This window comes from Vigna unguiculata, chromosome 5 (assembly GCF_004118075.2).
Source record: "Vigna unguiculata cultivar IT97K-499-35 chromosome 5, ASM411807v1, whole genome shotgun sequence".
Classification (NCBI taxonomy): domain Eukaryota; kingdom Viridiplantae; phylum Streptophyta; class Magnoliopsida; order Fabales; family Fabaceae; genus Vigna; species Vigna unguiculata.
In genome coordinates this window covers 43,264,110-43,291,523 of record NC_040283.1, presented here as the reverse complement: position 1 = coordinate 43,291,523, position 27,414 = coordinate 43,264,110, and the positions used below count along the sequence as shown (strand labels likewise).

Here is a 27,414-nt window from a genome sequence, read left to right as displayed (position 1 = left end):
AGAATAACAGATTGATACGTAATATTTCTTTAACGAATTATAATACTAACGAAAATAATAACTTTTAAAAATTAGAATTTAATTGAAATAAAAGTTTAAGCGAAGATCAACTCGAAATTTTCCGATCAAACTTTTTCCTATCTCAAACTATATGAATAAGTGGTTTCAAAGACGCTTTTATAGTAAAAAAAACATCTTACATACATTAAAAAGAGTATAAAAATATTTTTTAAATAAATAAATAAATGTGGTGTTCTAAATATAAAACTTGTCGATTGGGACCAATTTTAGTTCGAATTTTTTTAAAATACAACAATTTTTGTTTTTTTTTTAAATTAAGATCAAATTTAATTTTTATATAAATATTATAATGATGTTTTTAATTAAATATTTAATAAAAATGTAAATTTTAGTAAAAATATTATTATAAGTCTTATATAAAAATTAAATTTGATATCAAATTTTGGAAGGGATAAAATTTGATATCAAATTTAAACAAAATTAAAATTAAATTTTATGTAAAATAACGAATATAAAGAGAACGTAAAATATTAACTCCGACGCATTAATTTGATTCTCGGATTTCACTCAAATCATAAAAAACACAAAGGTAAGGATTAGTATGGGATAAGATGACTTTAGGAATGATCACCCTTACACTACCGGGGCCTATAATAGATAATGTTAGTTTGAGTTTGATTTTCATTATTATTCCTAAAATATGAATTGATTCTCATTTCTATCATATGGTTATGTTTATCGGGTATACAATTTTTGTTTGTCTTCATTTTGATTGAAGACAACTATATCCACTCATCTATTATTACAAAAAGTTAAAAACACAGAAAAAAGAGAGAGAGGATATTATCATATTCAATATTGAAATATAAAAAAATTATAATTATTTAAATATTAAATAACAATTATTAAAATAATTACAAAATAATTATATAATTTAATAAATTAATTTTTTTAGTAATTTAAAATGAAAAAATGTATTAAAATAAGTACGGGATTGGAATGGTATATACATACTTATATCCAGTTTAAAAAATTATTTTACTCCTTCATAGTCAATGTGAAATTCTGTTTTAAAATCAAAACAAGTTCAGAACACCACTTGTATGTATGCAAATATTGGTCAAGCCAATATCTACGAATTGGTTAAAATATAAAACTTTAAACAAGTAAAAAACAACTAATTTCAGGCATACAAATCAATTGGTATCAAATCCCTTTCAGTGGCTAAATTACTTCTTCAATGTTGACGACTCTACCACATGAGTTAAGCTATGGGCAACCCTACACATTAATTAATTACAATAAATCCTCTCAGAAAACTGGTGTAGAAGCGGGTTCTCTATGATACAGTAATTGCTTGACAAGGATTGCTACGTCCACAACGCACTGATACATCAGTGTTTTAATTTTCTTTTATGTCAAAACAAAAAGAAGACTCCAAAAATGCAACTAAGATACAACAGCTACGTGCCAAAGGTAATAGGTGGATCGGAATAAATATATTAAACAAAAACTTTAAAGTACCGATTGAGAAGGTATAGTGTGCTGCTGATATATAATATATACATAATGATTTGTCAAAAGCCGCCTTAAAGCAAGGAAGAAGAAACTCCATGTGGAGATTTTGAATGAATCAAAACTAGATACATGCTACTCTAATAAATTTTGAAATAAATAGACCCTGATAAAATTATAACACAAATAGAACCCCTCCGGAACTTCAATTTACACAATTTAACTCTGTAACATCACCAACTATACTAACCATGATTGAACCTAAGAAGATGTGAATGTAGATTTGGAGCAGTTTCTTGGTTGGTTGATAATCCAATGAACTGAAAATGTTGAACCAAGAAAACACTTATCATTTACAGGCCAACCCACTTCACCCATCTGAAGATCCGACCAACTCTCAAGGGTAACTCGTAGTCATTAGCAACGGCAGGCTCCCTTCTAGCAACTTCAGTTTCCGACCAGACGTATACTCCACGTTCTTGCTTACTGCCAGGCACGGTATTATCCAAGATGACAGCGACAAGAAAAGCTACTACCATGTGTAGAGAAAAGGTTGTGTTCAGGAAATAGTTTAACTGCAAAAGAAAACAGATTCATGGGTGTTGTGTTAGAGAAACCTGACATGTAAGATAAAGGCAATTAAATTTAACTTAAAAGAGGTAGTACAGTAATTTTAACCAGAATTCAAGTGCTAAAGTTTAAAAAGAAACTAGATGGAAACCACATTATGATGACTTTCCGATACTAGTGTATTTATTGTGAGTTTAATTCACTGCATCATGAATTTATGCCAAATAGTATTATAGAAATTAATGACAATAACTGCTACATTTACCAGTTAGCAACCGTGAAATAACATGCAGGATTCAGTCAAAAAAGATGCTGCACACGAGCAGAAATCTTATTAAAACTGGGTAGTAAGACAAACAGTTCTTAAAAATTACTTGTGCAGGCAAACTACTTTTATGTCACCATGGAATAAAATGAAGGTAGTTTCTATTCATTCATCCGAACAGAAGAAGATAGTTTTTTTTTTTTGTTTTATTTGCTTCAATCTTTCAGTTAAGTCTTATACTAACAAATTTTTATCACAGAAAATAACTGTATGAAAAACAAGTATATCATTCACAAAAGTAAAGGATCTGACACAAGCGCATACCCCTCCATATTGGGTGCGGAAAGGCCCATGAGAAGCCACAATGTAGGGTTGAAAGTAACTGGGCACTGACGAGTTGGAATGTGGGGAGATGCCGTATTGCTGAAAGTAGGCAGGTATGGAAAGAGAGAAAAACAGTGATAACCCAATTATGATGATGTTGCGAGAGCTTCCAGCCTCACTATAGCGTAGATTTGACAAGCCCAGTGCCGTAAGCATTGCCCACATAAAGCATAAGAGACCAGCGACCATGACTTCAGGAATTGAAGCAATGAACCCTCCCACCTTACCTGTCAAATGCAAGTACAATTAAACAAGTCATAATTGCAAAGAAAAATTCTAAAATTGAGTACAAATTGCAATAGACATAAGAAAAGCCTCTAAAATCAACATTCCCCGCCCAAATATACTCCGAAAACCTTGTAATTAAATCAATATGCACAATAATTAAAATAAACGATTCACTAGCACGCCACAAACGAAATTTATCCAAACAAATTTGGACTACCACAGAAAGGCTCAGTGTGCTAGAGATGATATTATAAGCATCATAATTTTGCGAACTGTTATAAACTTCTAAAAGGGTAAAACCAAGATATATTACAAATGACATTTCATCTAAAAGTTCCCGTACTAAATCTACTTTTGATCAGTGGCTATTCACAAGTAGACTAATAAATTAGGATGCAAGAAAAGAAAGACAGTATACACTTACCCACAAGCGACAACAGTATCAGGAAGCATGCACCAAATTGAACTGCTCTGCGGCTTCCCATTTTAGTGACAGCAATGGTATGAACATTTTCAGTTAAGGTGGTAGACCCTGTTCCAGTTCCCCAAAGACCAGCCAAGACACTAGAAAGACCCTCCAAACCAATTCCTCGACTAAGAACTCCAGGAGTTGGAGGACGAGATGCTACCAATAAAGAAGATGCATGATATGAACCAACCTACAAAATTTAAAACAAAATGAATATCATCAACAAAACGAGGTGATTATGTAATCCTGCATATAGAAAAAAAAATCATGAATCCAATTTTGATATATTAGATTGATAAATACTATTTTTACTTATCCCGGAAGCATCTTCAAAATAAATAAAATTCCACAATGGCATTTGCAGTGTTGAAATTTTACTTTAGTGATTACACAATCAGTGACATCAAAGCTTTGATTTCCTAAACTGAGGCAGAATCCATTCGGCATTAGCCTTACAAATGGTATCCACTTAAACATTTGTTAGGGAAAAAAGTTACAAATGTCACCAGGTGAAAATAACAAAAACAAGATGGCAACCATTGGTTTTAACTTTAGAGATCATATAAACTGTATGACAACCTCCAGTCTCTTGAGTACCTTTTGATGATGTCAAGGGTTATAATAAAAATCAAATGACAAAACTAATGACTTGAATATTATATTCAAGTTTCCTACATCAGCACAGTCAAGCCGTCATATATTGAACACATAGCTTTGTTAGGTAAAATTACTATTTCTATTAGAGCTTACATCATGCAAGAACGAGAACAGCTTTTCACATATAATATTGCTAGCACATTAAAAAGAAGGCAAGAGTATCAACACATTCAGAGTCTAGATAAATAAATATTGTCCAGGAAACAAAAGGAAAAATAATAAAGAGTAGCTAACCGAATCAACAGATGAGATCAAGGAAACCACGCACATCACAAGAGCCATTTTCCAGTGGAAGACAGGAGTACCCCATTGTAACGGATAAGGAAATCTAAACCATGGGGATGATTCCAATGCATAAGAAGTATCAACTCGACAATGCTTCATTTTTGAGACATGCTTTCTGCAGTGCTCAGAAACCATATTTGAGGACGGTATATTTATGTCACACCCATTGTAATTGTAGACTCCAGCTTCAGTCAGCAAGAAAGCAACTGCCCATGTGATTGCGAGACCCAAAGGAACCTGGCAGTTAGGTGAAGCAAAAAAATCACACTTAACAGAAATCGATTATGTTAGCTAGTAACTGAGAAGGATATTATCGTGTTAAACTTACTGCATATATTAGAAATATGCGGTGCCCAAAAACTGATATTTTACGAAGATACTGCAGAAAGCATGAAAAGAGATAGATTAAGAATGTTAGCAAATTGCAGTGATCCAACCATAAACAGTAGGAACGTGAATTCAACACACTTACAAGAGAAAAAACAATAACCACTAATATCTGCACTGCACCAATCTCCAGACACGTACCAACTATCGGAAAACCATAACTGTAAAATGAAAGTCCAACTGCAGCAATAGTTGGGGATACAACCACAGGATTGATTAACCTGAAAATTCAGATATGATCCTTAGTACTTTCATTTCAGATAACTCTAACACTATAGTCATATAATCACAAGGAAAGCTAAAGGAAATAAGTCTGTGGTACTGATAGGTTAATATCATCATACTGCAATCCACAAGAAAAAAAATACCCAGTGAAGTTAAAAAGAATATGATCTTTCATCTCTCACCTGCTACCATTAGACACACTTATTACAGCAGGCTAACTGAAACTTGCCAAAATAGGAGGCAAAGACAGCTTATTTCATTACAAAATCATATTGGCAATGACATTCCTTCAAATGCAGGCAGAATTGATTGAGGGGAATGGAGGATTGCTAACTGTGTTAGGAAGCAACCTATAAGAGTGCCTATGGACTGGACTCAACCTCCCATAAATAAAGGGTTATTTACAAGCAATTAAGTTTGCAAAAGAATTCAATATAACTCATTAACCAATTAGTTAATGAATAATTACAAAATCCTATTGGCAATGAGATTCCTTCAAATGCATGCAGAATTGATTGAAGGGAATGGAGGATTGCTAACTGTGTTAGGAAGAAACCTATAAGAGTGCATTTGGACTGGACTTAACCTCCCATAAATAGAGGGTTATTTACAAGCAATTAAGTTTGCAAAAGAATTCAATATAACTCATTAATCAATTAATTAATGAATAACTACATCATCAAAGAAAAGAAAAAGAAATGGTTGCCCACAACACATAATAGAATGAATGGAAGCCTAAGAACTGGCTATGCGCTCTCTAAAAATAAATTAAGAGGAATTATACACATGACAGGAAGGATGGAACCATGAGAAATGGCGTGGAAAAATTATACTTCAACACACTATGTTTAATAATTTAAAACAGCACATTTTTAGGTAAGAATATTCTCAATTTGATAAAATTAAACTGCTAACGTAAAGCTATGCATGCATTAAACGACCAAATATTGTGGGTATTGATTAATATAGATCAGCTTCAATAAATAGTGAAAGAGAAACATATAATCCTTTGAAATGGTCATGCAAAAAACGCCCACATACACAGTATTTTAAACTTTAAAGCACTAGCATTTATGGGAACTAAATTTCCCTATTGTTTCTCTATTCTCATTATTCTTTCCTTCATTGTCTCCCACGGATAATCTACTAGTATTTCTCAAACTTCAGCAGTTGGCACTACACTTTAAATAGCCTCAATCCACAAGAATAAATACAGAGTGATAAAACAATAAACTACGTACTAAAAAACAAGACAAATTGGGCATAAAAAATTCCACAATCATACCTTACTAACAGTGACATAAGTCCGGTATATCCAAGGAATGTTTGGAAAGCCGATCCAATGATTATAGCCCCCTGCAGCTCCTTCATTATATGTTTGAATTTCTGAAAATTGACACAATAACTCCTCAGCTGTCTTAGTTTCAGTTACTCTACCAAAAGGCTCACACAATACATACATGCAAAAGCCCATGATATCTCAAAACAACCAACGACAGAAACATAATCCGAAATACAGAAAAGTGAAGAAAAACACACATTTTCATTTAATCCTTGAAACTCGGAGGAGTTGATGATCGCTAAGGCCGGAGCCAGATATACAAAAGAAGGCCCCTGTATCAAGGGCAACCTTGACCCAAAATTTGTATGCAACAGTGTGGTCATTCCTGACACAAAGAGCACCGTCGACACCACAGCAGAAGTATCCTCCTACACCCACAAACACAACAGAAAACACTACCCCATAATAAATACACATAAAAAGGTAATACAGTTAATTAGTTCTTTTTGGATAAACTTATAGAAGAAGAAAGCAATACTGCAAATTGAGTTCTCCCATAATTTAAAATAAACTCATAAGCTTGGCTTTTACCGAAGTTCTAACATCTAACTTCTCCAAAAGCAAAGACATACAAGTTAATATAAACTCGTGGAAGAAACTTAATTCATTTTACATTCTTATTTTCTTAAGTTCATGATTTACACAAAAAGAAACTTGGTTAAAAACTTGAAATCACTCACGCGAGAGCCTCCCATTGCCGGAACCATAACAAGCGGAATGAGAATCAACGAACCCAATATCGAAACGTAATGCTGAATGCCGTACACACCAATGGGAACTAAACAAAGCATCCACCAAAAAAAGAGAGCCATTAGTACATAAATTAAACTTTATAATATCAAAATTTTCAATCTCAAAGTAACTATAATATAACTAACAACACAAGCATCTACAATAATTTTTGCTTTTAATTATTCCTACTCTCACCTAAACCAGGTGAATCTCTGAGCTCGTACTTCATATGCGAATTCCTCGACACGAAACCATCGTCGTCCACAATGTCCTCGTGACTCGCAGCCCGCCGCCCCGGCGGAGGAGGTGGCGGCGGCGGCGGCGCCTGGCCATTGATGCTGGAAACGGAACTCTTGGGGACTCCGTCGGAGTCTCTGCGCTTCTTCACAACCTGATCCTTGGGGGGAGGAAGCGGCGGGACCTTCTCGCGGTGAGCCACGCCGTTGCCTGGAGTCGGGGCCCGGGCCCGACCTGCTTCGAGATCCACGTTAGTGTCGGGCTCCTTGGGCTTGGGCTGGAGGCTTATCTGACCGGAGTCGCTGGCATTGGCCTCGCCCGAAAACTTGGGCCTGAAGCCTGTTTTCTTGGCCCAGGTAGAAGGCGGCATTGCCTTGGCGTCCGGCAACGGCGCCGGCGGCCACGGCCCCGGACGCTGTGGCGCTTTGGGATCGGAATCGGCCATCGCTAGCAGCACATAATGGCTTCACTCAGAAGTTGAAGTGTAGATCTGAAGAGCCGAGTGCTGAAGCGAAGGTTTAGGGTTTTTGTAGTTTCTCCGGAGGATGAGAGAGATGAAACTCCGGCATGAAAGAGAAAAAAACGTGCAGTGAGTGAAGTGAGAAGAGAAGAAGCTAAAACCGAACTAAAACCGCGTTATTAGAATCACTTTTTTATTATTTACTTTCGTAGTTTTGTTTTGTTTCTGATTTTGTCTTGCTTCTTTCCCTCGCTTCTCTTCTTCTCTCCCGAAATAACCGGTGCTGCTTACGTCACTCGCGTTTGGATTGCGCTTTCAAATTCAATGCCAACAAAACAAAACACCAAGATTTCCTAACGCCTCCTCCACCCCACTCATCACATTATGAAAAATTCCTTTAGATTTTTTTTTCTTGGTAGCAATCTATGAATATTAATGCAACTCTTAGCTTAAACTTTCTATTTATTATTCGTTAATAAATTAATTAATGTTTTGAGATAGATATTCACACTTAATGAGCATCAAATATAAAATTTTATTGAACTGTGTCTGTGATTGGTCTCTTTCCCTCATCAATATTTTCACTCTGACATATGCAGCGGTTCAAGAATTGAACTGCCAACTAATTCAGCTAAAGTTGTATAAACTTAACTATTCTGTGGTGTGTACTGGTTTGCACATTGAGATTTTTTCTATTAAATTGTAACTTGTTTTATAACTAAAAATGTTTGTGAAGTGAAAAAAAAATGTATGTGCATGAATTTGATTTAATTTGCATGTACCATCTTTAAATTTTCCATTGAGAGAATATGCCATGATGAAAAGATAGCTTGGACTACTTTATGTGTTCAGAAATTTCACAGTATGTATTATTCCAAAGTGAAACCTGGTTTGCTGTTCGATAAAGCCAATACAAGCCAAAAAGTTTGTTTTATAGCTTTCAACACACAAACATGAAGAAAAAGCTTTGTGATATCATCTTAATATTACCTGTGTGAAATTAGAGTAATTTAACATTCTTTTGAACTTTGTCGTTGATTGAAATACTTTAATGTTTTAAAATATATTAAAAAAATGTTAAAATGCAAAATCAATATATATAATAATTTTGTTGGGTTAAATATATTTTTAGTCTCTAAATTTAGACATCAAATTAAAACATACAATGTTTAAGATTTTAATATATTTTAGTCTTTAAACTTTAAAAATTAATTTATGTAGTTATTTTAAAATACATAATGTTTCAAACTTTGATATATTTTGGTCTTCAAATTTTAGAAATGAATTTATATGATTCTTTTAAGCTAAGAATGTTATGTTATATTTTTGGATTTGTTAAATTGTGTTTCCCGCTAACATTTAAGTTTAAACTTGTTAAACAATTTTGGTGACTAAAAAGTTTGAGACAATTTTTAATGGATTCATAAGATTTTCATAAGTTTGTTAGGATCAAGCTCGACCCACTTATTCTCTATTACGGGACAATTAATGTCATATAACCCTACTAACAATCTTCCTTAACAATTGTCTACCAGAACCGAACTCATGACTTTGGCTTTGATACCAATTGTTATGATCAAACGTTTATTACTAGATCAAAAGTTATAGCCATTAGTTAAAGCGCAACTCTATTTTACTTAAGAACATAACAGGTCAAACGTTATAATTTAATTGTAATTCGATTTACTTGATCTCCGCCACGAGATAATTAGTTTCTTGGACGAAGGGATGAGAAGTAATGAGGGATAGCTTCAAGTTCAAACAAAATGCCAGCTATGCTTGAACAACAAATTCAGGGATGAAAATTTGACTTCAATAATGATGAAGAATGTGTTTGAATTCATCTAAACATGCATACCTTCATTGGAATTGCAATACCCAATGAGAGTAACCGATCCACATGAAATTCACACAACATGGGGAAGGGGAGGCTCGTGAAGAGAAGGAGTAAAAGAAGGGTTGGGTTTGTTTTTAATGTATTAAATAGAAAAGGTCGAACAAATTGTTTGGTATGTTTCCAATTTTTTGTATGTAACGTAAGAAGGTAGAAGAAAAGAGATTCATTGGGATTTAACTCCATCGTGATCTCTAAGGATGTTTGTTCCAAAACATATCAGTTATCACAATCAGAAACTTGTCTCCTTCCAAACAGAAACCAGCTCTGTTTAGCAGTACACACGCAATTGTGTTTTGGTAACTCTTACTTGTTCTGTTTTCATTATATATAATTTGAAGTAACTCTAATCCAACATGTCTCAATTCATTTGAAATTTTATTGCAAATATGTTATATGATTTCTTAATTTATTTATTTTACTATTGTCAGGGAATTTTTAAAGTTTTATTTTAACTTTTTACTTCAATTAGAGCATCACTCTAAATAGTGTAATTCACTATTGGAAACAACTATGCTTCATTAAAAGCTATTAATTTATATTGAACCAATGTTATTTTGTAAAAATGAATTGTATGATTACGGTTAAATGAGAATTATTAATATTGTAGAGTTAAATGATGACAATTTCATTAGTATAAGGACTAATTTTGAATTTTTATGTTATAATTTTTATCAATTCCATTGTGATATATATAATATAGAATCTTATATAACTTTCGTCCTAATGGTATACCTAATTTTGAGATGTTAAGTAAATTTTTTGTAGGTCTCGCAATTTTAATTTTATTATTAAGGACACAAAATGATATTTATTTTTGGAGATTTTGAGAGTTCTTCTACAATAAAACTTTTTTTACATTATAGATATTGAATGTTCCTTTGGCAGGAGATATTGTATCTAAAATCTCAAATGAAGATATTGCACTAATAGTTACACTTTAATTAATGTTTATTTAATTGCTAATATTTTCAAGAGCAATTTTTTTATAGTCCATGTTATTATTTAAGACAAATAGTCTTAAATCTTATGTAAAATAATTTATTAAGATGCTTTTGCAAAATCAAAATTTTACACTTATGATTTAACCTAATAATATATATAATCATATTATTTATAGAAATCTTTTATGCGTTTTTTTTTCTACTATTTCAAATGATTTAGGGTGAATTTTTAGTCTCGTGTTATGGATGCTTTTAGGAGATTTCTACATGAATTTTGTAAAAGTTTCGTTTTTCTTACAAGAGTAGTTTGATGACAGTGTTATTTCTGATAAGCAAGATGAGGTTGTCTAAATGGGGTGCTCAGAATCACAAAATTGTTGAAAAATTCAATACAAGCCAACAAATTGCAAATATTGTGTTCCTTCTTCTAGATCATTGGTTGTCAGAAAGAGCTTCATAATATATATTACCTTAGGATGATAATTTCAAAAAGGTGAAATCTAATGATATTGCATGTAATAAATTTAGGGTTTAGAGTTTAATATTTAATATTTCATTATTTTTAAGTACCTCATTATTTTAAAGTTAAAGAAAAAAATTGTTTGACATCATTTGACTACCATTTAACAATTTGTATAAAGATAAAGTAATCTTAACAAAAATTAATTTTTATATTTATAAAAGAAAAAGAAAATAAATAATTATAAAAAATAATATTAAATGATAATAAAAAAAAATGGTATCAAAATATCAGTGTCTTATTTTAAAATCCTTTTAACATTTTAGACATTTTAGAAAGGTTGAGGTTATATACTACCACCGGTACAATGTGATACTTTAAGGGTAGAGACTACTTATTGTAATATTGGATTGATTGCGGTAATCATGGCTTTACAATTTGCAAAGGTATTTTCAAAGGTAACAATGAGAATTATGTAGAATGATCATCTATTTTGTTGGAAAATATTTTTATATTAGTGGTTGAAATATTTGTGCTTGGATAAAAAATTTTAACAAAATTAAAATATATAATATTTGAATTATTTATAGTTGATTTTTATTTATTTAAATAATTTTTTTTATGAAGTGATTGAAATATTTTAGATTTTTTTTTTCAACAAAGCAATTTATTTTTTTAAGACAAAATTTTATTATAACTTGATTTTATCTTTCGGTAGTTCGAGTCAATTTAACTTAAATTACGATTTAAACAGACTAATCTCGAGTTCTCTCTGCCTTCAATTATGGACAAATTGTTTTCATTCGAGACTCGGGACGACTCATTCTAATTTTCAATTTAGGATGATTTGACTTTGACCTTCAACCTGAATTGGCTTACTCTAACCTTCGACCTAGGTCGATTTGTCACGATCTTCGACTCAAGAAACACATTTCGTCTTTCAGCCCAAACTGACTCATCTCTATCTTTGTCTTGGCCGAATTGACTCGACCTTTAATTTAGAATGACTCGTATCGACCTTCGGTCATCGACAAATCAACATGAACTTTGAGACTTGAGGAGAAGAAGAAGAAGCGATGGTAAAGGATGGTAAAGAGTAGAGTTGAGAGGTTAATGATTTGAAAAGGAAGAAAAAAATAAAACAGAAGAGTGGTAAAACAAGGAAAATAGTAGGTGGAAAGTACATAAAGGAGAAAGCAACGGTTAATATTGGAAGGGCGTGATTGTGTTAATGAGACATCATATATTATTGTGCAATGCCCCAAACGCCAACTAGCCGTTTGAGGATGAAAGCGACTCACCTCTTTTCTTTTCTTTGTTTCTGAATTATTCATTTCAGTTATCTCTTTTGAGTGTCAAGAAATTTATAATAATTCATACATTGCAGATATTTCTACAAATGTTTAAAATTTTGTTATTCGCTGTTTCATCTTCCTACAAATTCATATATTCTTAATCAAGGATTTGGTTGCTTTTTTAAACTTAAAAATTTACACACAATTTAGGACAAAGTTAAATAATAAAAAAAACTGTGCAAGATTGTTGGGACAAAGATATTCTTATTTTCAAACTTTTTTTCGCCATTATACAATGTGTTTCACTGCACATTTTTTATGTCAAAATTATATAAAAGCCAATTGATACGCACACATCAGAACACAACTTCTTTAACAGAACCTAAAAATCACTTGAAAGTGCAACACATGAGAAAGCATGTAAGGCCCAATTTCTGTTTTTCTTTTTTTTTTTGTTGTGTTTTTCCAGCCCTAAAGGTTAATGGGCTGCTCCTGAGTGGGCCTAAGCGTGGCCCAGTGTATATAAGTCTTAGGTCTGCCCTAAACCTAGGGTACCCTACACTTCAGAGGCACCTTTGCCCTTCGTCCAGAGCTGCAGCCGTCATCCTCCTCACAGAACCCTTCTGCTAGGGTTTACTCCTAACCCTGAACCAGTGAGCCAGTCACGTTTTTCCAGCCTCATGTAAGTGCTCTACACCTCAGTTCTTGTTTTCTTTCGCCTTACGATGTGCTTCCAGTAGGGATTCGTAGTGGGCTCATGTATGCTCTTCTGTATCTGTTCCACAGCACCTTAATCTGCCATTGGAGCCTCGCGTTCCGCTGTTGGAGACGCACCCGCTCTTAGCCCTTTTCCAGGTACGGGAAGTTAGGGTTTCAACGTCGAGTCATTATTCTGAGTTGTGTGGAGTTGGTTATTGATTTTTCTGGTGTGATACTTCGTTCTGGTGTACAAAAGTATATTGCATGTGTCTCTTGGTTCGTTTTCTTGGCTGTTACAGTGATGAACAGTGGCGAGACCTGTAAATCTCGCCCAAGCGAGTCGATCTCGCCTAGGCGAGATGAAACAGGGAGATCTCTGCACGAAATCTCGCCCAGGCGACTCGCTCACCTTTTGAGCGAGCTGGCCACTCGCCCAGGCGAGAGGGATCTCGCTTAAGCGAGATCCCGTAATGGCCACACCCTTGTTTTTGTGCCCTCGCCTAGGCGAGGGGAGACTCGCCTGAGCGAGCCATCTCGCCTGAGCGAGACCCCTCAGCCTGGGCGAGATGCTGGGCGAGACTGCGCTTTGTATTGGACTTTTGATGCTTCCCGTGTGATCTGTTTTGATTGGGCATGATTATGTGATGATGTATATGTATATAATGGAGTATGAAACATATGTTTGGCATGATTCATGACTTGTGGGTGAATGAGTTGGTATGAGACTTAGCATGCGAAATAAATGTGTGGTTTGAAAATCCAAGGAACATGGTATCGACATGAGATGAGATCCTAGACTCATAGGATGGAGATGATTAGTGGTATGGACTCAAATGTGACGCGTATGAGGAATAAATCTCATGGATGGGTATGGAATCGTAAACATGCTTTTAATATTCTCTTATTACCGAATTATGAATGTTGGTCCGTGTCAGCGTCTAATTCCTTGGGGTCTCTAGGTGAGACCTCCGGGGTTGCGCTTCAGTGGTCGGGACGTAATTCCATGGCCCCTGTTAGTGGGTGTTCATGGTGGTGCCCCATCTGTATAACGAGGTAAGGATTCAAGGTAAGGTTGCATCCTGACGCTCCGGGGAGTCAGTTAGTCTCACTTAGAGCGGACTGACTCTTGTGGTGGGAGTAGCAGGAGGCCTGAAACTCATTAAGGGCTAACCTTGTGGTGGGAGAGATTTGATTTATCGCAACACTGGAAATACATGGCTCAGGATCGAGCAGCTCAGGATCGAGCAGGGGTACCCACACAAGTGCAAGCATCCGCTGAATCCGACCAAGTTATACGTATCCGGATGAGTCGAGTCGAGTCGTAGTGTAATGGATGAAGAGTCATAATATGCTTGGTTGCTATGTGGATATGAAATGATGAATATATGTTTGACTGCTTGATGCATGTTGTTAGCTCTAGCTTACCCGTTTTTTTGTTGTATGTTTGTGATGTATGTGGCTGTTCTTCTTGCGATGATCATCAACTTGGGTTGATGGGAGCAGATGGGCGAGTTCCTCGCGGTCAGCAAGGGAGCGGTGATCCAGTAGCTTAGCCATCTGGGCTGGAGTCGTCTTCGTGTTTATTTAGGGCCACGGCCCATGTATTTCTTTCCGTATTTCTACGCTTCTTTATACGTTGTATTCGTATTCATCTATCCTGCTTTTGTTGGCATCGTGGTGTGCCTAGTTTCGTATGGGTTGTGTTAGGGACCCCAAGTTTTACTCTGCAGTACTATTATCGCGTGACGTTTCCTTTAATTTAGATTATTAATTAAATGGGACGTTACATTTATGGTATCAGAGCGGTCGTTCCTTAGGTCTGTGGACTTGGATGTCCGCTTAAGCTTTCTCTGTGTCTTCTGAGTAGTCTTAGTTGAATTCTTGCCTTATCGAGTCTAACCGAGTGATTTTTCTCTGTGCCAGTAGACCATGGCACCTCCTCGCCGAGCTTCTCAGTCATCCCAGGGGGACACATCAGATATCGCCAGAGCTATGGAGGCGATGGTAGCAGCGATGACGCAGCAGAGTGCTGTGATGATGCAGCAGCATGAGGCATCCATGCAGCGACAGGCAGCGTCGCTCGAGCAGCAGCAGGCTGTGATGCAGCAGATGGAGGCTGCGAGGGTAGCTGCTGAGGATGCTCATCGGCAGCATATGGAGGCTCTTCGCCAGATGGAGGAGAGCAGGACGACGACGCCTGTGTTTGGTCCCGAGCCGAGACCTGCAGTCAGGGAGTGGAGCCTGGAGGACTTTTTGAAGCACCACCCAGCGAAGTTTGACGGGAAGACTAGTCCTGACGCCGCAGACCAATGGCTGAAGGACTTGGAGCGCATCTATGATGCAAAGATGTGCCCTGCAGAGGACAGGCTGGCGTTCTCTGTGTACATGCTCACGGGAGAGGCGGAGCATTGGTGGAGCAGCACCAGATCCATCCTGGAGGAGAGGGATGAGCCCGTGTCATGGGAGATTTTCAGGGAGAGGTTCTTATCGGAGTACTTTCCTGACAGTATTCGGTACGCCAAGGAGGTGGAATTCCTCCAGTTGACCCAGGGAGGGAAGACAGTGGCAGAGTATGCTGAGAGGTTCAAACACCTCAGCCGTTTCTACACCCTACCACTCGATGAGGAGTGGCGATGCAGGAAGTTCGAGAACGGGCTTCGCGGTGATATTCGCTTGATGGTGGCACCCTTGTCCATCAAGGATTTCGCCGCTTTGGTAGAGAAGGCCAGAGTGATGGAGAAGATGAAGCGCGAGGTGGAAGGCCAGCGCCCACAGCAGTCACAGCCGCTTCAGAGGATCGGTGGACCATCTGGGTCCAGGCCCAGGCAGGAGGAGAGGAGGAGACCGTATGATAGGCCTCACCATCAGTCTCAGGGGCCTAGGGGTTTTCCTCCTCAGCAGGGTCGAGTGCAGTGTTACTCATGTGGAGGACCCCACCCGAGGCACGCCTGTCCACGTAGGGAGGGTTACCGTAGATGCAACAACTGTGGCAAGGAAGGCCACTTTGGGAGAGATTGCCCCAACCTTGCTAGGGCAGCGACACGCCCTCCAGTTCAGGCACCCCAGCAGCATCAGGGGAGAGACAGAGGCAACAGGCCTCAGGCGACGGGCAGAGTCTATGCTATGTCAGGAGCAGAGGCGACTGGTTCAGGTAACTTGGTTATGGGTTGCTGCTTGATAGCTGGTGTATCTTGTTGTGTGTTATTTGATTCTGGAGCGACACACTCTTTTGTGTCTTTTGCTTGTGTGGAACGGTTGGGTCTGCCGGTGCGCGAGCTGCAGTGTGAGCTTGCGGTGTCTACTCCGGCGTCGGGTTTGGTCAGGACGTCGTCCCTGTGTGCTAGGCTTCCAGTGGAGGTAGAGGGACGCAGGTACAAGGTGAATCTAATCTGCTTGCCTCTGCAAGACTTGGAAGTGATCTTAGGGATGGATTGGCTCTCTGCTAATCGCATTCTGATAGATTGTAGGGAGAAGAAGTTGTTGTTTCCCGACTCAGAGGAGTATGAGTTGGTATCCTCCCAGGGGGTTATGAGAGAGCTAAAGGACGGTGCGCAGTGCTTCATAATCTTCGCTCGTATGGAGGTGGAAGAGGGAGAGAGACCATCAGTCATCCCTGTGGTACATGAGTTTGAAGACGTGTTTCCAGATGAAGTACCAGGGTTGCCTCCCAGTAGAGAAGTGGAGTTCTCTATTGATCTAGTCCCAGGAACAGGCCCGGTATCGATGGCTCCGTATCGTATGGCTCCGGCAGAGTTGGTAGAGCTCAAGAAACAGATAGAAGACCTGATGGAGAAACAGTTCATCCGACCCAGTACTTCACCTTGGGGAGCACCAGTGTTGTTGGTGAAGAAGAAGGACGGGAGTTCACGCCTGTGTGTGGATTACAGGCAACTGAACAAGGTGACTATCAAGAACAAGTACCCGCTTCCGAGGATTGATGACTTGATGGATCAGTTGCATGGGTCATCAGTGTTCTCGAAGATAGATCTGCGATCAGGTTACCACCAGATCTTGGTAAAGGCGGATGATGTGCAGAAGACAGCCTTCAGGTCGAGGTATGGCCACTATGAGTATGTGGTTATGCCTTTTGGCGTGACCAACGCCCCAGCAGTGTTCATGGACTATATGAACAGGATCTTCCGACCCTTTCTAGATAAGTTTGTCGTGGTCTTCATAGATGACATCCTTATCTACTCCCGGACTCAAGAGGAACATGCGGAACACCTGAGGTTGGTGCTTGGTGTTTTGAGAGAGAAGCAGCTGTATGCCAAGTTATCCAAGTGTGAGTTCTGGATGGATGAGGTTCAGTTTTTGGGGCATGTGATATCCGCCCATGGGATTGCAGTGGATCCGACGAAGGTTGAGGCAGTGGTAAAGTGGGAAAGTCCTAAATCAGCCACAGAAATCAGGAGCTTTGTGGGGTTAGCAGGATACTACAGGAGGTTCATAGAGGGATTCTCCAGGATTGCGGCACCTTTGACTTTGCTTACCCGGAAAGACCAACCCTTCATCTGGACGGATAAGTGTGAGGAGAGTTTCCAGGAACTGAAGAAGAGACTGACCAGCGCACCGATACTTGTGATTCCGGATGTCGGAAAGCCGTTTGAGGTCTACTGTGACGCCTCCCGCCTTGGACTTGGATGTGTTTTGATGCAAGAAAGGAAGGCAGTGGCGTATGCTTCACGACAGCTTAAGGTGCATGAGCGTAATTACCCTACTCATGACCTTGAGTTGGCAGCGATAGTTTTTGCCTTGAAGATCTGGAGGCACTACCTTTATGGTGCTCAGTTTCGGGTGTTCAGCGACCACAAAAGTTTAAAGTACTTGTTTGATCAGAAGGAGCTGAACATGAGGCAGAGGAGGTGGATGGAATTCTTGAAGGACTACGACTTCGAGCTCCTATATCATCCGGGGAAGGCAAATGTGGTAGCAGATGCACTGAGTAGGAAGACGGTACACGCAGCACATCTCATGTTAAAAGAGGCAGAGCTACTAGAGAAGTTCAGAGATATGAGGATACAGGTGGAGTTGGAGTCCGAGTCTATTAGGTGTAGTACCCTTACTATATCTAGTGACTTCTTGGGCTCGATCAGAGAGAGACAGTTGTTGGATGCTAGTCTGAACAGAGTTAGAGAGCAGCTTGGATCAGATGAGGCTAGAGACTTTGCTGTGAGTGATGATGGCATCCTGAGGTTTCGAGGCAGAGTATGTATACCGGATGATGCTGAGTTGAGAAAGTTGATCCTTGAGGAAGGACACAAGAGTCGTCTTAGCTTGCATCCTGGCATGACTAAGATGTACCAGGACCTCAAGGAAACTTTCTGGTGGCAGGGAATGAAGAAGGATGTGGCTCAGTTTGTGTCCGCCTGTCTGACATGTCAGAAGGCGAAGGTGGAGCATCAGAGACCCGGTGGCGTTTTACAGCCGTTAGAGGTACCAGTGTGGAAATGGGACAGCATCTCCATGGATTTCGTGACTCATCTTCCACGGACCTTCAGGGGACATGACACTATCTGGGTGATAGTGGATCGGTTGACCAAGAGTGCACACTTTCTGGCAATGAACTTGAGGATGTCCATGGCCAAGTTGGCCCAGCTGTACGTCAAAGAGATTGTGAGGTTGCATGGAGTACCTTCGAGCATAGTTTCCGACAGAGACCCACGATTTACATCCCGGTTTTGGCAGACGCTGCAAAGTGCTATGGGTAGCAAGCTCACCATGAGTTCAGCGTATCACCCTCAGACCGATGGCCAGTCTGAGAGGACGATCCAGTCGTTAGAAGATTTGTTGAGGACTTGCATATTGGATCATCTGGGAGCTTGGGACGAAGTATTGCCTTTGATAGAGTTCACCTACAACAACAGCTTTCATGCGAGCATTGGCATGGCGCCATACGAGGCTCTTTACGGCAGGAGGTGTAGGACTCCTCTTTGTTGGTATCAGGATGGAGAAGCAGTGTTGGTTGGACCGGAGTTGTTAGCACAGACCACCGAGAAGGTGAGGATGGTGAGAGATAGGATGTTGGCTTCGCAGAGCAGGCAGAAGGCTTATGCGGATCGCAGGAGGAGGCCTTTGGAGTTTGCAGCGGGAGATCATGTGTTCTTGAGGGTGACCCGAACCACGGGTGTGGGAAGGGCTCTCCGCTCAAGGAAGCTTTCACCCAAGTTCCTTGGCCCGTATCAGATCACGAGGAGGATAGGACCAGTGGCTTATGAGATAGCTTTGCCCCCGCAGTTGGCGAACCTTCATCCAGTGTTTCATGTGTCACAGCTGAGGAAGTACGTGTTCGACCCAGCTCATGTGTTGGAAGCCGAAGATATACAGATCAGGGAGGACCTCACAGTGGAAGTACCACCCATCGCTCTTGAGGATAGCAAGGTGGAGGAACGTCGTGGAAAGACCGTCAGTCTTGTCAAAGTCGTCTGGGATCGGAGGACAGGCGACTCGACTTGGGAGTTAGAGGAGGACATGAGAAAATCACATCCATATCTGTTTACCTGGTGAGTCTTTATTTTCGAGGTCGAAAATTTTCTTGTTGGGGAGAATGTAAGGCCCAATTTCTGTTTTTCTTTTTTTTTGTTGTGTTTTTCCAGCCCTAAAGGTTAATGGGCTGCTCCTGAGTGGGCCTAAGCGTGGCCCAGTGTATATAAGTCTTAGGTCTGCCCTAAACCTAGGGTACCCTACACTTCAGAGGCACCTTTGCCCTTCGTCCAGAGCTGCAGCCGTCATCCTCCTCACAGAACCCTTCTGCTAGGGTTTACTCCTAACCCTGAACCAGTGAGCCAGTCACGTTTTTCCAGCCTCATGTAAGTGCTCTACACCTCAGTTCTTGTTTTCTTTCGCCTTACGATGTGCTTCCAGTAGGGATTCGTAGTGGGCTCATGTATGCTCTTCTGTATCTGTTCCACAGCACCTTAATCTGCCATTGGAGCCTCGCGTTCCGCTGTTGGAGACGCACCCGCTCTTAGCCCTTTTCCAGGTACGGGAAGTTAGGGTTTCAACGTCGAGTCATTATTCTGAGTTGTGTGGAGTTGGTTATTGATTTTTCTGGTGTGATACTTCGTTCTGGTGTACAAAAGTATATTGCATGTGTCTCTTGGTTCGTTTTCTTGGCTGTTACAGTGATGAACAGTGGCGAGACCTGTAAATCTCGCCCAAGCGAGTCGATCTCGCCTAGGCGAGATGAAACAGGGAGATCTCTGCACGAAATCTCGCCCAGGCGACTCGCTCACCTTTTGAGCGAGCTGGCCACTCGCCCAGGCGAGAGGGATCTCGCTTAAGCGAGATCCCGTAATGGCCACACCCTTGTTTTTGTGCCCTCGCCTAGGCGAGGGGAGACTCGCCTGAGCGAGCCATCTCGCCTGAGCGAGACCCCTCAGCCTGGGCGAGATGCTGGGCGAGACTGCGCTTTGTATTGGACTTTTGATGCTTCCCGTGTGATCTGTTTTGATTAGGCATGATTATGTGATGATGTATATGTATATAATGGAGTATGAAACATATGTTTGGCATGATTCATGACTTGTGGGTGAATGAGTTGGTATGAGACTTAGCATGCGAAATAAATGTGTGGTTTGAAAATCCAAGGAACATGGTATCGACATGAGATGAGATCCTAGACTCATAGGATGGAGATGATTAGTGGTATGGACTCAAATGTGACGCGTATGAGGAATAAATCTCATGGATGGGTATGGAATCGTAAACATGCTTTTAATATTCTCTTATTACCGAATTATGAATGTTGGTCCGTGTCAGCGTCTAATTCCTTGGGGTCTCTAGGTGAGACCTCCGGGGTTGCGCTTCAGTGGTCGGGACGTAATTCCATGGCCCCTGTTAGTGGGTGTTCATGGTGGTGCCCCATCTGTATAACGAGGTAAGGATTCAAGGTAAGGTTGCATCCTGACGCTCCGGGGAGTCAGTTAGTCTCACTTAGAGCGGACTGACTCTTGTGGTGGGAGTAGCAGGAGGCCTGAAACTCATTAAGGGCTAACCTTGTGGTGGGAGAGATTTGATTTATCGCAACACTGGAAATACATGGCTCAGGATCGAGCAGCTCAGGATCGAGCAGGGGTACCCACACAAGTGCAAGCATCCGCTGAATCCGACCAAGTTATACGTATCCGGATGAGTCGAGTCGAGTCGTAGTGTAATGGATGAAGAGTCATAATATGCTTGGTTGCTATGTGGATATGAAATGATGAATATATGTTTGACTGCTTGATGCATGTTGTTAGCTCTAGCTTACCCGTTTTTTTGTTGTATGTTTGTGATGTATGTGGCTGTTCTTCTTGCGATGATCATCAACTTGGGTTGATGGGAGCAGATGGGCGAGTTCCTCGCGGTCAGCAAGGGAGCGGTGATCCAGTAGCTTAGCCATCTGGGCTGGAGTCGTCTTCGTGTTTATTTAGGGCCACGGCCCATGTATTTCTTTCCGTATTTCTACGCTTCTTTATACGTTGTATTCGTATTCATCTATCCTGCTTTTGTTGGCATCGTGGTGTGCCTAGTTTCGTATGGGTTGTGTTAGGGACCCCAAGTTTTACTCTGCAGTACTATTATCGCGTGACGTTTCCTTTAATTTAGATTATTAATTAAATGGGACGTTACAAAGCAAAGTCTGCAGGCATAATGTAAAAAAACATATATATATATATATATATATATATATATATATATATATATATATATATAATTCAATAAACCATACACAGAAAACCTCCCTACTTTAACATGAATGGGATTGTGAAGTTAACAATTTGACTATGATGCTCGTTCTTTTGTGCAATTTCCTTTAAACTGGTCCAAGATTTTCTTCGTCTTTTGCTGGATGTACCTGCAGATTTTGCTACTTCTTTTGAAGACATGTTGGTAATGGCATTCTTGGACAAGGAACTATCATGCCTTCTCTTCCTTCCTTCTGTCAAAGATACTGTATTTGTACTTGAGGGAAACACATTTATCTCATTGATTTCACCATAACTCACGGAATCTTTCTCTAATTCAGAAGTCTCACTTGTGATGTATTTTGATGGAGGTATTGTCTCCAACCTTGATTTATCTTTTGATGGATAGATTCCTTTTATGTGTCCCTTGGGAGTCCCTCTCTTCAGATTCTTATGCAAACAGAAATGACACTTGTGTACTAAGTTGTTTTGAGTGATGTTACCAGATTTCTTGTGCTTATTCCTGACCTTCGATTTATTCTTCTCAATTCTTACAGTCGAATTAAAACCAGGTTGAAGAACAGTTTCGCATCTGCAGAGCAGTTCAATGATGATTGGGGTTAATAAACACATGTTCAAACAGAAATCTCATGCAATTTCCAAGGATAAACTACTTAAAGATACCTCAGAACATGAATCTGATCAGATATTCAAAGACTCTCAAATAAATGCAACTTCAAAATCTTTTAGCAGACTGAAACTATCCCATGTTTTTTTAATTCTCTCAAATTAAATTATTATTAATGAAAGATGACTAAATTCTTCAACAATATACCACACAGATAAGGTAAGTAAGCAACAGAACACTATAACCTAAACCCCATTAAAACTTCTGACGAACAAAACAGCATAGAGAAGAAGCACCCGAAAAACACTCTGCAACCATGATACAGTTCTCACAAATTGGATAGTTAATAAGAGAGTTGAAGCATGTTATTTATGGAACACTGTTACTATTCACCAATTAGAATTGGTGATATAACATATGAAAATGGCTAATAAATAGAACACTTTACTATATTTGATCAGATAATAAATAATAAATTGACCACATTGTTCAGCATTACTATTCAAAGTGTCGCAGCAAGATTAATTTAATAAATTGAGTTCCCCACTAGTGGTTCAACCCATTAAATTTACTTATTGAATGGAAAACTTCTGAACCGAAAGTAAATAAAAGGCACAGAAGAACAGAGATAAACAAAAAAATTAAGCAAAATTGAAATAGGGACTAAGCAAACAGACCTTTGGCAAGTTATTAGAGAAGAATCAGGAGGTACCCCGTTGGCTTCTCCAAAGGTGGCGAATTGGTATCCATAGAAGGCACCCAAAGACGGTATGAGAGGGTCGTTGGTGGTGGCCCATACGGCTAGGTTTTTTAAGTGATCAAATCTCAATTTGGACTTGGCGTTAGTGGTTGCCTTGGTTTTTATTTTTCCAGTAGCTTCTTCCCTCAATGATATTGGAGCATGAGACACAGAATCCAGTTTTTTCGCCCCTCCTTTCTTGCCCATGAGTTTCGTTTATGGTTATGGGGAATTTCTTCAAACACCTGTTGTGCACAAACAAACAAGCACAAATTATAATATGATACTTAGATTCCAACCTATCTAAAAGAAACAGCATTTACCTGAAATTAGATAGCTTAGTGCAGAATGTTTTATTTTTTTTTATTAAATAGTTTCCTCCGCCAGTTTGAATCTTTCAGTTGGGTTAACATTAGCGATCCATTGAAGCCCAAACTTTTTTTCCTTTTCAAGCCCAATCTCGGTGAATTCGGATTCGGGAGATACAATTATTGCACAAATTCTTTTTAACCTCTTAAGTTTTTTAATATATTATTTCATATTTTTTAAATGTATAAATTTTTTAAAACTTTCAAAAAGTGTCTTAAAACTACTTTTTAGAGTGTAAAAAATTTCCATTCTAGAAAGTAATTTTTAGTAACCAATATTTTAGGAAAGACTGATATTGACCGATGTTTTCTGACAAACAAAAAATCTACTATATATCTAAGAAATTCTTAGTATAGGTAATTTACTGAGATAGACATCGTAATTAATTGACACCTGTCTCAAATTGAGGGTAATTTTGTCTTTTGGGTTTTATTTTTTTTTCAGCTGAAAACATTAAATGGTGATTGACGTTTGCTGACAGGCGGAGCCTTCTTCTTCAAGCCATTGCAGTTGATCGAGGTATTTGATTTTTTTTTTCTTCTTCCATTATCTTTCTTCCTCTCCGTCTTTTGCTTTCCTTCTTCTTCTTCAAGTCCATTGCTTCTTCTTTCTTCTACTTCATACCAACACCGTAAGTGTTTTAAATATTCTTTTGGTTGTTTATTTTTTTTGGCTGATTGTTGTTATTGAATGTTAACAGAAGTTTTGGGTGGAAGATATTTTTTTTAATGCTTTTTTTGGGTTGATTGTTGTTGTTGCATGTTGACAGAAGTTTTGGTTGGTGTAGGTAAGTTTTTCTTCTATTTATTTTTTTTGTTGGTCTTTTTTTTTGTGATTGTTGTTGTTGTTGAAGGTTTACATAAGTTTTTGCTGTTCTTCATCCTTTTTTCTTTTTTTTCTTCTTCTTTGTGGATCCTTCTTCTTTCTTTTTCTTCATACTCTGCTATTTTTTCTTTACTTTGTGTTATGTTATTTTTTTTTTACTTTGTGGTGACTGTTCTTTATGAAAGTTTTGATTTTTTTGCAGATTGAAGTGCTTTGACGTCAAAGAAAATAAGACTCATGGATAAGGATCTAAGGCCCTTTGCAAATCAATTGTCGAGGAAGCTTCTAGCCACGACTGAAATTTTATATTTTGTGGTGCTTTTGTGGAATGAACTTGCGAACAGTCCCTCCTTTCTCTCCTGCTCATATTTTTGAAACCCCAAATTTATATATTTTTCCTTTGGCTTTTTTCTGTTAAGGTTTTGTTCTCCTTAATCAACTGATTGTTTTGTTTCCATTTCCTATTACCGTATTTTCGTGGATCTATCAAATGGGTTTGTGGTTTGTTTTTATTTTTGTATATTTGTTTATTATATTGATGGTTGGTTTGTTTGTTGCTTTTGTTATTAAGGTTTTGTTTTCTTTCATGAGATGATTGTTGTTAAGGTTTGTTTTAGCTTTTGCAGTTAAGGTTTGCTTTGGCTTTTTTTGTTAAGGTTTTGTTTTCTATCTTGATGTTTCTATTTGTTTTGTATCTTGAATATGTTTTATAATCCAAAAAAGCCTTTCCATGTGAATGTGTATCTAATGTTTTTCCTTTCTTTGTCCTTATGAAACCTTAGGGAGCATAATCCTTGATCTGCGTGTTTGGAGTTGCTGAAGGTTTACTATAAGTTTGCCTTCTCCATATTTTTCCTTCATGGTTTTAGATTGAAATCACTCTAAATTCATATATATTCTTAATATGTATGAATGCAATGATAGATATACTCTAAAAAGATCCCAAAAATTCTTTATTCACAGGCAAGCAGGCAAGAATAGGAGATCCCTTCATGAAAAAATTGTTTTTTCCCGCACGAAGGTACAAAATATAAATGTGTCACTTAGGTTTAAGGAAATTAACTAAATTTAATGGTAGCAGGAACTACAGCTATTGAATAGAAATGCAAACTAGAGAGACAATTCTCTAAACTAAAAATGATTAGTAAATATGTTTGTAAATTATTGTTGTATTTTACCATCTTACTTATATGATATCAATCTTAAACTTTGAGTTACATTTTTATTAGGCAATTGATGAGGAGCAAAATGAAGTTATCTCTCTGTGCGTCTAATGATTTGGCTTCAAGAAAAGGTTATCTTGAAGAAAATTTAAAACTTGCTAATGATTTGAAAGTAAGTATAATTTAATGATCATATCAGTATTTTATTATTCTCTTTTCATTTTTTTTTTATTGTTTTGTTGCTACTTTTATAGCTATTTTTTATTTGGTAGACATGGTTATTAACATCAATTAATGACTTTCTTTTTTTATTTGAATTCATTTTAGAATGGACCCAAACTTAATTTTTGTCCCATATAGGGACTTGCTGTTATAACTTCATATGATGATTGCAGGTATAAATGACTATTAATATTAATGACTGAGATGATACACATTCATCATTGTGGTTGTAATTGTTTTGTTGCTACTCTTGATAATATTGTAACCTTACTTTCCAAATAAAACCAAGTGTTACAATTGGAAGTTGTTGCATACCACTTTGTTCATATTTTCGTACTCTCAAACTTTATTCTCTTGATTTAGAAATCCTTTGTGCTATAATGGTCATGATATCTTTAATCTATATCTGGAATTGTGATTATGATGGATTATGAAATTTATTTGTAGGACGGGGTTGGTGGAGAACAATCAATACAATATCTGACAAAATTGGAAATGATTTCTTTGTCAGGATTTCTTAATTAGTTTCTAACATTTTCATAAGGTGTTATTTTATTTGACTTGACCGATATTGCAGCAGTCATGTAAATGGATTATCAACATGTATTATGAATATTGGTGCTCACATGACGTCATTTATATTCATTGAGATAAATGAAACTTATTTTATATTGTATTCTTTTAGTTATTCATTGAGATGAATGAAATTTATTTCATTGATTAATAGTTAGAGGCTTTTTATTTTGTATTCTATTAGATATTTCCTATAAACTTTTACTTCCCTCCTCTTCCACAATTAATGAATTTAGTAACTATAAAAAATTTGTAGTTTGGATAACAACTAGGTTGAATTGAAACTGTGTATGTATATTATACATTTTTTATGTGAAATTGTTCCTTTATTCGACTATCTGGTATGTTAGAATAGGAAATTCCCTTAAGTGCCCCCTGTTATCAAATGCCAAACACAACTCCTTTTTTCATCTCTTTTCATGTTAGTATCTATTTGAGTATATACTACTATACTATATGTATTCATCACTCAAATGCTTTGTGTTAACTATTAAATTTTTTCTTTCATATTTTTATGTAATGATAGGTGCACATGTATTGACGGGGTTATATTTAAATACAGAAGATTTTATGGTCTTATGTTCTATCTATTCTGAGGTGATGATGATGGATGAGCAAATTTACATTTACTGGTAGAACATCCAATCATGCATTGAGCGTGATGTACTATAAGAGATATTTGACACTGCTAGGTGGCCACAAAAGCAAAGGCTTTTTATCTTCATCTTCTATGGCTGTTTCATGTTTCATAATTTTTCTACCATATATTATGTACATATATGCTTTATGGATGCTGTGGAAATGAAATGACCCTTGCTCTCAAAGGTTTTGTTAGATTATAAATTTACACTGATAGAGCAGTTTGTGTTAATGATTCTAGCCAATTTTACTTCCTTGGATTTACCCATCCAAGAGACATTAGATTGTGGTGATTTTTTTACATAGAAGAATTGAATACGTTTCCAATCATTAACGCATACTTCACTCATGTTGGTTTGCATCTTTGTCTAGAAAAACTTGAAATAAAAATTTTGAAAAAAGCAGATCAAGTTGTTTTTCATGTTTTCATATTAAAAATAAGTAATGCTTTATATTTTTATTTCCAATGTCTATAACCAAAATATAAACACAATATGGAAAAACAAAAAAATTGTATTCAA

The 27,414-nt window shown here is 37.7% G+C and overlaps 2 protein-coding genes and 1 long non-coding RNA gene across 4 annotated transcripts; 1 reads left to right on the top strand and 2 right to left on the bottom strand.

Annotated features, from left to right (window-relative positions):
* Positions 1-1,505: 1,505 nt before the first annotated feature.
* LOC114185518 (nucleobase-ascorbate transporter 12-like) lies at positions 1,506-8,051 on the bottom strand. The gene is made up of 10 exons (XM_028073276.1): positions 7,276-8,051; positions 7,029-7,126; positions 6,546-6,716; positions 6,292-6,392; positions 4,867-5,002; positions 4,723-4,773; positions 4,344-4,631; positions 3,408-3,642; positions 2,696-2,982; positions 1,506-2,111 (listed from the first exon to the last, which is right to left on the bottom strand). The coding sequence occupies exons 1-10, from the start codon at positions 7,760-7,762 to the stop codon at positions 1,890-1,892; spliced, it is 2,076 nt and encodes a 691-aa protein (XP_027929077.1). The 5' UTR covers positions 7,763-8,051; the 3' UTR covers positions 1,506-1,889.
* Positions 8,052-21,672: 13,621 nt separating this feature from the next.
* On the bottom strand, positions 21,673-23,518 carry LOC114185638. The gene is made up of 4 exons (XM_028073491.1): positions 23,426-23,518; positions 23,041-23,347; positions 21,753-22,327; positions 21,673-21,712 (listed from the first exon to the last, which is right to left on the bottom strand). Exons 2-3 carry the CDS (start codon positions 23,307-23,309, stop codon positions 21,793-21,795), a joined length of 804 nt encoding a protein of 267 aa, XP_027929292.1. The 5' UTR covers positions 23,310-23,347; positions 23,426-23,518; the 3' UTR covers positions 21,673-21,712; positions 21,753-21,792.
* Positions 23,519-23,917: 399 nt separating this feature from the next.
* On the top strand, positions 23,918-27,129 carry LOC114186348. Of its 2 annotated transcripts, none has more exons than XR_003605025.1 (5): positions 23,918-23,990; positions 24,499-25,118; positions 25,260-25,317; positions 25,526-25,631; positions 26,781-27,129. It is a non-coding gene; the product is annotated as an uncharacterized LOC114186348 (long non-coding RNA). The 2 variants fall into 2 exon arrangements; XR_003605024.1 differs by lacking the exon at positions 23,918-23,990 and adding an exon at positions 24,146-24,258.
* Positions 27,130-27,414: the final 285 nt, after the last annotated feature.

Coding starts and splice junctions, on each gene's coding strand:
- LOC114185638 (XM_028073491.1), bottom strand. CDS start 23,309: ATGGGCAAGAAAGGAGGGGCGAAAAAACTGGATTCTGTGTCTCATGCT. Junction 22,328..23,040: donor TCTCTAATAACTTGCCAAAG/GTCTGTTTGCTT, acceptor ACTGCTCTGCAG/ATGCGAAACTGTTCTTCAAC.
- LOC114185518 (XM_028073276.1), bottom strand. CDS start 7,762: ATGGCCGATTCCGATCCCAAAGCGCCACAGCGTCCGGGGCCGTGGCCG. Junction 7,127..7,275: donor CAGAGATTCACCTGGTTTAG/GTGAGAGTAGGA, acceptor TGCTTTGTTTAG/TTCCCATTGGTGTGTACGGC. Junction 2,112..2,695: donor TCCGCACCCAATATGGAGGG/GTATGCGCTTGT, acceptor TTTCTTTTGCAG/TTAAACTATTTCCTGAACAC.